This window comes from Pteropus medius, unplaced genomic scaffold (assembly GCF_902729225.1).
Source record: "Pteropus medius unplaced genomic scaffold, Ma_sr-lr_union100, whole genome shotgun sequence".
Taxonomy (NCBI): Eukaryota; Metazoa; Chordata; class Mammalia; order Chiroptera; family Pteropodidae; genus Pteropus; species Pteropus medius.
This window is the reverse complement of record NW_024349802.1, coordinates 3,702,739-3,714,409: the sequence shown is the minus strand read 5'-3', so window position 1 is coordinate 3,714,409 and position 11,671 is coordinate 3,702,739. Positions and strand designations below refer to the sequence as shown.

The window sequence follows — 11,671 nt, the reverse complement described above, 5'->3', positions numbered from 1 at the left end:
CCCAGCCTGCATGGGGCTCCTTTACTCTATTTAAGGACACTAATAGACTTTGAGTTTTTCCCTTTGATTCGAGGCCCCCCCTCTGTATATTTACTAGTAGAGAGATGACATTGCTTGACAGATTGAGAAAACCACCTGCTTATTTAGTAAAAGATACAGCCTTCCATTTTGGTGGAAAATGTAAATGATGGTTTTTGTCCTCCAGTGGCTGTTCTTAGGGACAGGGCGGTTGTCAGAAGAAGCCGTTTCACTGCCCCACACGAGGGCCCTCCTCCTCGATGCCCACATCCCACACCACGGTGTCTGGACAGCCAGAAAACAGCCCCAGCTCCCCACTGTCGCGATCAGTGCTACTGATCGTGTCACTTGTCTGGGAGGGATGAGTAGGCCTGCTGCAGGGACTCGGGTGACCGTGACGAGCCAGGGCTTGTCCCCTGGAGAGTTTGTTGGCAGTAGCATTGTGCTGCTTGCAGATGGCGTGAAGGTTTGATCTCTGCAAAGATTTGACGATCTGACAATGACGGGGGAGGATGCTCAAGCACTTGATGCTGAGCTCCTTGTCACTGCACTGATGAAAACCAGGAACAGGGCTGGATGGCCTTGTGGGAGGGGACCGCAGAGCCTCCCCTGCTGCCAGTCCTTCCCTGCCCGCCTTGGGGTACCCACAACTTTGTTCTGAACTTACCTCACGTTCTTATCTCGTGCGTCTAATGACTGGGGAAAATCCCCGAAGTGAATAGCTTCGTAGGTGACGTTTGGGACCGGTGGGGGTGTGGAGTAGTGTCAGACGTCGTAGCCTTTCCAGGCGGGGGCAGCGGAGTGAGCTCGCTTTGTCCCTGGCCTCTGTGTCCCTGCAGTTCCTCCAGGACACCTTGGATGCCCTGTTCAACATCATGATGGAGAACTCCGAGAGCGAGACTTTTGATACGTTAGTGTTTGATGCTCTGGTAAGAGGCCCTGTTTCTCATCCGCTCAGATGTGAGATGCACTTTTGTGCTGAGCCTGTGACGTGGGGTGGGGGGAGGGGATCCATCATGGTGACCTGGAAGGCACTGTCAGTTGTAAATCCAATCAAAGCAGATGACTTGAGAGCTAGACAGCTTTTTCCAGTGGCACCTCAGTTAGGCCCGTGCAGTTTCTAGGGTAAGAGGAGGTAGACCGGCTCTTGCTTGAAAATGTAGTTCATCAACGCACAAGGTGCAGATGATTCAGATGAAGATTCCAAAGGGGTTTGTGTTCTTTTGCTAATGAAAAATGTTAATTTAACAGGTTTTTATCATTGGACTCATTGCTGATAGAAAATTTCAGCATTTTAATCCTGTTTTGGAAACCTACATTAAGAAACACTTTAGTGCAACATTAGCCTACACGTAAGTTCTTTTCGGTTATTTTAAAACTAATACTTTTTTTTGGTTCGTGATTAAGTCTTTTTTTGTATACTTTTGTCTATGGTTGTACATTTCCCTCCCCCTTCCTGAAAACTCTGAATGTACTGGGATAATTTTTATTATTGTTTCCCTCTTAACAGACCTAAAAATTTTGTTGAACCAGGTATGTGATAAATTATAATCATAACATTCTGGAATAAATTCTTGCTTTCCTCTAAACCTTCCCTTTGTCTTTGAAATTTTTAGTTTATGTTCAATGAAACTGATAGATAGATGCAGAGTGCCTGCAACACTGTAGCTTCCCAGTGAGCATGTGACAAATGAATAAATGGATGTGTTCTTGTTTGGAGATTGTTGTTGAATGTGAATAAAATTCAGTTGGGTATTTTTCTGCATATCTTTTTGCTCTTTAAAGAATGCCTTTCATTTTATTCCGGAAGCTTCGGCTGTAAGTTGGATTCTGACCACTCGCCCAGCTACTCTCGGCCTGTCCCCACATCCCCCCCATATGTCCCTCTGCATCCCACCATAGGGTGTGTGTGATGCCCGGACCAGAGGGGCCACTCACCTGGTGTTGAGAGGCACAGTCCTGGAGCCCAGCTACCTGGGCATAAATTATAGCTCTGCCACTTCATGTTTAGGACGCTTAACCTCTCTGGATCAAAGCCTTCTCGTCTGTAAAATGGGCATGTTTGTAGGTTTGTTGAGAATTTTGATGAGTTATGTGTCAACTGCATGGAATAATCCCTGTCACTTAGAATGCTGTGGTAGGAAGTTGTTAGGTTTCATTGTTATTAGAATCATTGTGACAGTTACTATGTCTCTCACAGTGGTGTTTGACATTTATTCAAACTTTTGATTGTGCAACTGGCAGTGAAAAAAAGGATTTAAGTAATTTCTTTTTAAATTAGAGTATAGTTGAGCACACCAGTATTGCATTAGGTTCAGGCATACGGCATGGTGATTTGGTGTAATTTCTTTAAAAACATCCCACGTGGAATCATTAGAACTGATTCTCTTTAGGGCTATTAAATTGAGTCAAAGCTCCCATCTGTGCCTTGACTGTCCCTAGGTCAAGGCCTGTGTCCTGCCTGTGTGCGGCCTTGACCTCAAGATCAGAGGTCTGACCCCGGCTGTCCTGCTCCTGGGTCCTTTCGTGTCTGCCGTGGAGCCCGGCGTGGGCAGACAGCTGCGATGTCCTCACACATGTGGAACAAGCTTCGATGAGTCCTCGTGCCTACTTGCTAATAAATGTTCATTTAAAACATTTTGTCACCTCAGTGGAGATGGCCAGTTCGTCCGCTCTCTGGACGATTCCTTATAGGCTGTGAGGACGGATCGAGCAGCCCCCTCTTGCCACGGCCACCGGAACACAACCCGGGCAGGTCTGTGGAAGTGGCCCGTAGACGGCTCCTAACGCGACGTGATCTCAGTACGTGGCCCTTTCGCAATTACATTTCTTTCTTTACACGTGGCCAGACACTCTTCTCAGCTTGGATTCCGTACTTTAATTCCAGAAAGAGGGACAATGCAGCTTGCCACACTGCATTTCAGATCCTCATGGTGGCATCGCCCTTGCGTGCCTTGGGGAAGGGATGACGTGTTTATTCTCAGAGGTGGCAAAAGAAAACAGGAGCGTTTTGGGCACGTCGCTCAAAGGCAGAAGCAGAAAGTGCCATTTTACCTTTCCGCTGTGATGGGCCTAAGACTCAGTGTTCTCTCATGCAGTCCTGGAATCTGCTGGAAAGGAAATTTTCATCTGGGGAAAAAGTATTCTTGCGTTTTGATAAACTACCAATGCCAGGTGGTTCTTCGTCCGTTTGAATCTTGAGTATTTACACCTGGAAAAACAAAGGAGCTAACTGGTTAGTTTTAACCAAGTCACCGAAGGCTGATGGCACTGAGCAAATGCTGTGGTCCCTGAGCCGGGGGAGATCAGGTGCTGTCCCCGCGTCCCTCGAGGAGTCCTGGGCAGGCGTGGGCTTGCACTAGACCACTGGCCTGGTCGTTTTTTACGTCTTTCCTTTGATAAATGCTGAGATCTTTAGCCTTTCTTCACAAACAACTTCGAGAGAAGAAATTAGAGGTCACCGTGGGCGCTACTTGGTGCTCCGGTGTTCACACACAGACCGCCCCCACCGCCCACATGGGAGTTCACAGGAGCTGGAGCCCCGTTGGGGTGCCCCGTGCTGGTCCAGGAGAGAAGGGAGGGAGGCTTCACCCCCAGGGACCGTTCTAGGAAACCAGCAGACTTTCTGTCTACGGAGCTGTCTTTCCTGGACCTGGTTCAGCCTTTCCTCTCACTTGATCGATGCTCCATTTGGCCTGGATAACTGAGATGTACAAGGTTCCTATCACTGCAGAAAGTTCTAGTGGGCTGCCACTGTTTTAATAGCTTTATGCTTTATTGTTACATCTCAGTAATGCAGAAAATGCATTTGGCAAAATTCAACATCCATTTATGATAAAACTCAGCAAACTGGGAGTAGAGGAGAACTTCAATCTGACAAAGAACATCTAGGAAAATGGACGACTAACCTAATGCTTAATGCTAAAGGCATTAAGTAATGCTGAGTTGGGAACAAGGCACGGATGTCTGTTCTAAACACATCTGCCATTGTACTGGATGTAGTGCCGTAAAGTAGAGAAAAATGGGAAAAAATAACAAACGCACAGAAAGAAGTAAAGCTGTTTTCACATAATGTGATTATGTACATATAAAACACTAAGGTATCTATTTTTTAAAAGCCCCTTCCCCTCATTTAACATGTAGACTTAGGAAAGTTTAGATCCAAAGCTAATGCAGAAAAATCAATTGTACATTTGCAGATACTTGAGGTATGGAATTAAAAGTACAATAAAATTTACCATGTTATCAAAAAAAAAACAAAACAAAACATCACATACCCTGGAATAAATTTAATGAAAAATGGGGAAGACCCTGAAAATTACAAAACATTGCTGAGAGACGTTTGAAAAGAACGAAATAATTAAAGGTATAGACCGTGCTCATGGATGGAGACTAAAATATTGCTCAGATGTCCGTTTTCCCCAAATTAACCTATCCTTTTCAACGCGATCCTGATTAAAACCCCTGCATGCTTTTGTGGAAAAAATTGACTAGCCTGTTTGAAAACTTAAATGGAAAAGCAACATGTCTAGAACAGGCTGAATAACTTTTCAGAAGAAGCCTGATTTCGAGATTTGCTATAAAGCTGCCAAAGCCAAGGCTGGGATTGGACGAAAGCGAATGAGAGAAAATACAGACTGCAGAGCGGACCTGTCACCTGCACCCGCCGTTCGGGCGCCGCTGGGTGTTTCAGTGCCGTTCCCGGCCGGTTTCCCACGTCTATCACGACGTGGCGTCTGGCCTCCGCCTTTTGTGTTTGAAAGCCGTGCAGTCAGTATGCCGTCGTAAGGGCGTATCACACTTTCCTTAACCACTCCTTGAATGGTGGACGTTGCGTTATCTACTTACGTTGACTACTGGAGACATTGTTGCAGTGAACGTCCTAGAGTATTCATAATTGTTTCTGTAGAATAAGTTACAAGTGGAATTGCTGATGTATAAGGAAGATTTTAATTTAATAGATGTCCCCAGGTTATGGTCTGAAACACGATGTGCAGCGGTGTTCGGGTCTTGTCTGACCACCTCGTTTTCAGTCTTTTCTATTTACTTGAGTATATTAAGAAAACAGTTTACTTCCTGTTATTTTAATTTGCATGTGTTTATTTATTAATGAAGCTTTTTTGTTTTTAAATGTGATTTTAGACTGTTTCTGTGATATACGTGGATATGGCCTTTTGGACTCTTTTTTTTTTTCTTTTTTCAATTAACCTCATATTCTCTGAAGCTTTGAGCAAATTTACTACCATTTGAATTTTCTGGTTATTAGAATTACAGAAAAATAGAAAAATTTTAATGCTTTTTCTTTTACTTTTAACAAGGATTTAAAAAAAAAATGCCTGTGAAGTAGGCACTTAATATAATTTATGAAGCTATGACTCAGAATCAAACTTCCAATATATACTTTATTTGTCCCAACCGTCTATAATTACTTATGTAATGGTATGAAAAATCTAAAAATAATTCTGACCAATTTGGGTATATTAAGTATATAAAAACTTCTATTATCATGAAAAGAATTTTAAATGTTTCCATGTTAGGGAGTTAATTGTTTTTAGATCACAATTTGTAAAGTAATAGACTAAGAGAATTATAGTAAAAGCATTTATGCTTTTACAACTAAATATTTTTGTGCAATCCTATTAGAAAGTGCAAAAAATTATAAATCTTTTTATGTATTCACTCGTGTTATTCTCGTATATCCTTTAGAGTCTTTCATATAAAATTTTTAGAAAACTCATTAAAAAGTTAAAGTTTCCTATTTGAAAAATTTATTTAAAAATTTTTATTTGAGTGTAAGAACTCATTTTAGAAGATGAGCTAAAATGAATAGAGGTGGTTTCTAATAACAAGTACTGTTTCATAGAATGCCTTTCTTTTTGATAAAAGACACATAACATAAAATTTGACATGTAAGCCACTTTTAAGTGTGCAATTCAGCATACACCGTTAGTAGCGTCACAGGGTCGTACAACCATCGTCTATTTCCAGATCATTTTCAGAATAACGCCTCTTTGCAAGGATTTTTTGTGCCTCTCTTGGGCTGTAAAGAAACTAACTCCCTTTGATCTTTGTATTATACTGGCGAAGCTAGTTTACCTGCCTCAGCCTAGATGTCTTCATCTGTGCATTTCACTAGCCGTAGTTCCCACTACTTGCCTTATAGCGTCGTTGTTAGGATTAAATCACAAAATACATTTAAATGCTTAGAAAAGCATCTAAAACTTAGACGGTGCTCGTTAAATGCTCAGATCTCGCTCTTCTGAGAGTTATTTTAAGGCTCCCTTTAAATCTGTTTGGAGCGCATTTCACAAATGTGCATATACCGAGAGGTGTGAACCAAATTACGAATAACCCACTTGTGTATTTCCATCCCAGCTAAGAATGGAGGGGTTGTAATTTCGTGGACTTACTAATTTGCATTTCCGTCATGACTAGGAAGCTGACAAAGGTTTTACGGAACTACGTGGACAATGCCGAGAAGCCAGGCGTGAACGAGCAGCTGTACAGAGCCATGAAGGCCCTGGAGTACATCTTCAAGTTCATCGTGCGCTCCCGCGTGCTGTTCAACCAGTAGGTGTCGCCGGGGGGCTCTCCAGGGCTCTTAGGAAAATCCTGTCCCTCCTTCCTTTCCGTCTCCTGTCTCCCTTTTTCCTTTTCTTTCTCTCTTTCCTTTTGTTCCTGCTTTCCAACGTGACAGAGCAGTGATCGGCAGCAGCACTGGGTGGCCTTGCCCACTCTTGCTGGATCTGCCCCCAGATGGTGTGATGCAGAGAAGCCAGGCCGGTTCCTGAGTCAGAGGCGTGTGCGTGTGAGGAAAGCATCGGCTTCTGACAGTGTCCCGACGTTTTGGGTGTCGGGCAGGGTGTACACCAAGGGCTCTGAAGTCCTTTTCAGTGCATCTTTGTATAGAAAATAGCTCCAAAGAACAAACGAAATGAAAACAAACGAGGGATGACAGCGAAGAGCCAGGCCACGTTAAGTCGCCTCCCTTGGCAAGACCACGGGGGCTTCCTCTGCCTGTTTCCTTCAAACACAGTGCCGTTTTGTTTCCCAGGAGAGGCCCCCACGTAGCCAACTACCACGTTGACTGGACGCTCAGTTGTTTGAGCTTAGGGACCTGTTTCCATACTCTGGATGAATTTATGAATTGTTTCTGATCCTTAACATGAATTAGTCTGTTTATGACTTCCATCATTGTGTAGTGAACGTTGGTAATTTTTTCTGGATATCTGCAGCGTGGGAACTGTGCTTAAATAAAAGCGCTTTCTGACACTTTCCGAATCAAGATGGGGAGAGAAGGTAGATCTGGGGCGGGGGCTTGGGGCCGACTCGCACCGCGCGTCCTTTTGGGGGACGGTGGCTCTGGGTGACGACCTGCGAGTGATGTTGGTGCACGTCGGTTACTCGAGGTTGGTCTTGTGACTTCTGAACACAGAGATGGCGTTCTTGTCCCTCAGAATTAGGGAACACGTGTCACCTTTTAAAAACACAGCACTCTGGAAAATTCTGTGAAGACTGGGAAACTGGGAATTCGATCCGCGGGGACCCCAGCGAGCACCTCCCTTTTTCCTCTTCACTTGGTCTTCGTTTGCCGGAAGCAGCCTTTTCCAGAAGGGCCCAGGAGAAAGGGCTGGTCTTCCGGATCCGAGCTGGAGGCCCCGCGTGGGAATGAGCCCCACGGGATGAGTCATGCACTTGCATCGCCCCGCGAAAGCCGCAGACGGCGTGGCGCCCTCCACTGGCCAGTGGCTGCCGTCCCACGTGCCCCATCAAAGGCTCGATCTTGCTCTTGTCCCTCCGGTGTCCCACGAGGAGAACAGTAATTGCTACACTGCCGCTTTTCCCGGCGAAGGCCCCAGGCCGAGGGCAGCGCTCCTTCATCCTTGGCTGAGGTGTCCAGTGCGCATTGTCTCGCTTTGCTCACCATTGGTAGGAATTAACCTTGCTGTGGACCCAAGCCCTCTCTTTTCTTAAGGGTCACGGCCATTGATTGTCTCACTGTCAGAGATGAAAGAGGACCAGGTGTAAACTAGGTTTTGTTGTCCCGTGTTTATTGTTTTTCAATAAGAATGAATTCGATTGAAATGAACTTGCCACCTCCACCTCGCTTTTCTATTCCCCACCCCCTCCCCCCCAAACTTTCAACCTTTGATGACTCTAAACCGAAAGCTACGCGAACATGGGAGAATGGGACAGCCAGGTGATGCCGATCTGGTCCTATTTTGCTTGAAAAGCTTTAACCTTGTACAGTTCGTGACCTTGATCAGCGTCAGAGACGGGATGCTCCCTGCGTAAACACCCTGCTGACTCTCCTTCTCGTTCAGAGTCAGTGCGTTGGGAAGCGGTGTGTTTTTCCTATGGTGAGAAATGCCATACTCCTGTACAAAATAATGCTGCCCGGCAAAATTGGGGGCCACACGAGTGGCCCAGGAACCAAGTTATTTCTCTCTGTCACTCCGTCACTCTCAAAACACAAGGGGCGCGAGACCTGAGAACCGTGGTCCATGCGTGCGGGTTTGATCGGAGGGTGATGTGGAATGTGACCGGCTGCGGGTCACAGCGACACCGAGAACCTTCCCCGCATGGGGTTCACTTTTCTTTCTTTTTTGCACACATCGTGGAGCCCGGAGGAAGCGTCTGGAGCTCGTGCACTTGCCCTGTAGTGTCCCCATGTCCTTGGCTTCTTTTACCTTTCTGTCCCATCCTCCTGGGCTCTTTGTTTTTCTGTCGGGGCCCCTGCCCCTCCCGCCATCAGGAGTGCATCCCAGGAGGCAGAGAGGGAAAGGTGAAGGGTCACCGGCTCTTCCAGCCACTCTCCTTTTAAGGACCTTTTTCCAGCCCCTCCAGAGTGTCATGGGCTTTTATCTCACTGGCGGAAATGTCACGTGAGCACCCTAGATGCAGAGGAAGTGGGAAAAGATTTTTAGATAGGCTTATTGATGCTTTCAACAAAATCAGAGTGTTCTTAGTGAAGTGTGCAAGGGGTCACGTACACCGGACGGGCAGCTCACACCCCCTTCTTCATTCTTTCTGCCCAGGATGTCTGTTGCCTGACAACTTAGAACGTCTCTGCTTATTTTGGGTTACTCAGTCCTATTTAATTAGGCTCCAAGTCTCCCTTCCCCATTGGTTCGGGGGGTCAGTCTCGGAGATTCCTGTTAGCAGTAGCTCTGGCTGTAAATCATGGAGGCCCTAAGTGCCCCGTGGACGTGATTCAGTCCCGCTGGGTTGTGCGGAGATGGAGTGATGTGCCCCGTGGACCCCTGCCAGGCCCTGCTGGGAAGGGCTTTATGTTTGGTGCCCTAAGGAATACTTTGGTCCAGTGCTTGGCACAGACCATGTGTCAGCCTTTCCTGGAGCGGCTCCAGCAGGAGCTGAGCCTGACCTCAAACCAGGTTCTTTGCTGGGATAACTTGTGTGTCACGTGGGCTGAGACTGCCCAGGACTAAAGGTGCAAAGAGGTCAGAAGCCAGAAGCAGCATTTGTCAAAAGGCAGCGCGGCCTCCTCAGCCTTCCTGGGCCCTCGTCTGGGTGTCGCTGACCTCGCCTAACCGGACCCCACGATGAAGCGGGATCCTGGCGGTCAGAGTCCCTCCCTCTGTCCTTCCTTCCCTCCCTCTGTCCTTCATTGCTTCCCTCTCCTGTTTCCTCCTCACTCCCTCCTCCCTCTTTTCTCCCTCCCTCATCCTCCCTCCCTCTCTTTCCTCCCTCCCCTCTCTCCTCCCTCCCTCTCTCCCTCCTCATCCCTCCTCTCCTGTGCTCCTCCCTCCTGCCTCCTCTGCCTCCCTTTCTCCCCCCTCCTCCCTCTCTCCCTTTCAAAGTCGAGACACCATTTTAGCCACATTGTGTAGATGCGATCATGCTTCTCAGGTGGAAATCTGTAGTCTGAAACTGCTGAGTAGATATTTTAGCATCTTAGAGGTTCTGTGGCAGGAAGATGACCTTAAGGTCAGGGACACTGGGGCTAGAGGCCTGCAGCGCCTCCTCCTCAGCCCTGCCGCCGCCCCGTGCTCACTCGTCCCTCTCAGTAGCGCTTCTTCATCCGTGATATAAAGATGCTAATTTTAGATGAAATAATATTCCTATTTTGCATAGCTGCTTAAAGAAAGAGCAGTCCCGTCTCCTACACCGATGTCTAGAACGTTTGGTCTGTGGCGGGTCCCAGGCAGCTCTCGCGGGGTCGTTTCAGAGGGGGTGGGAGAGCTAACTCTTGTTCTCATTTTCCTGGCTGCAGCTTATTTATTACCTTGGGAGAAAAACAATTGTGCTCACAGCTGGAATTGACAGGCGTGTTTTTCTTTTTGCAGTTGGAATAAACTTTTGAGGTCTTTTTTTTCCCTTCCTTCCTCTTTTAAAATGGTCTGCTGTATTTTTCTAAAATGTGGTAGCTTTGCAGAATTCCAGGATAATTGACAGTAGTTATTCTTCCAGAGAACAAAGAGGTGAAACTTAGGAGATGAAGATACTGAAGCTTATCATCGTATGTCACTGTCTTTCTCACTATGTAAATCCATACTTTTTTGTGTGTGTAGAAAGCTCATCTTGTTTTCAAATGGAATTGCAGTTTTAAAACTGTGGCCCAATGTCATTTGGGTCCCGGGGAACCCACAGAAAGATTCCTGGCAATTAGGGGCACTTCGCTAATTTTTGTTTGTCCATGTTTTCTGTGTGGGTGTATCGCGTTAACTAGAAAGTGGGCAGACACATCCTGTATCAGACCTTCTGCAGCAAATTATCAAGCTGGTGATCTCTGTGTTTCTCTTCTGCCTTTCCGGTGCTTTGTGGAGTGTTTGCCTGTCATCTGAATAATTATTGATCATGACTCAGTTGCCGCAGATCTGTCATCTTGCTCTCATTTCCTGGGTAACGGAAATAGAATGCAGGTTGCAGACAAAGATCTTGTCATTCCTTCTTAACGGGTTCCTATAACACGTAAGTAGAGCAAGGGATGATGACTAGGTTTTATGCATCTATTTGTCTACTGATATCCCTCTGGCTCCTTTCACTCCTTCCTCCACTTTAAGCGGCTCCAACAAGTGACTCTTCCAGGTTTCTGTGATAAAACTGAGAGCGAGGCTCTAGCGACCTTCCCTTCATTACAGAAAGATGCTCCCAATGCCTTTCCTCTTTGTTTCTGAAGGACAGTTTCCAGGTCGGCAGTTATTTCTTTCTCCAGGTGCTGTTCCCCCTTCTTTTGCGTGCCATCGTTTCTGGTGAGAAGTCAGCTCTCAGACTTATTGTTACGTCTTTGAAGGGGATGGTGTTTTCCTTTCCTTTAGCTGCTTTTATAATTTTGCTCTTTTTCTGTGGTTCTTAGCAGTTTTGCTGTGGATAACAGAAGGATACGTTGCTTTTTATTCACCTTCTGTTGGATTTTCAGAGCTTCTGGAATCTTTGGATTGATGTTTTTTGTTACTTTTGGAAAACTCCTGGCCATTGTCTATTCTAACGTCATTCCATGTATCTCTCGGTTGCATGTGTGTCAGGTCACTGTGCCCCGCATATCTCGGACACTCCTCCTGTGTTTTCCATCTCCGTGTTTGTTGATTTTCCTGTGGATTGCCTTCCACTTCAGTAATTGTCTTCTCACTGTGTCTAATCTAAATTTAATCTGTATCATGAATTCTTAATTTCATATATTACATACATACTT

General features: G+C 46.0%; 1 protein-coding gene across 5 annotated transcripts in view; it reads left to right on the top strand.

The window, feature by feature from the left end:
• Nucleotides 1-11,671, top strand: part of DOCK1 (dedicator of cytokinesis 1) — a 413,576-nt gene that overhangs the window by 93,365 nt on the left and 308,540 nt on the right. For all 5 annotated transcript variants that reach the window (XM_039835995.1, XM_039835996.1, XM_039835998.1 and 2 more), the window contains 3 exons: nt 858-947; nt 1,270-1,370; nt 6,454-6,588. In XM_039835995.1, coding sequence (XP_039691929.1) covers nt 858-947; nt 1,270-1,370; nt 6,454-6,588 — 326 coding nt within the window. The remainder of the gene's footprint in view (nt 1-857; nt 948-1,269; nt 1,371-6,453; nt 6,589-11,671) is intronic.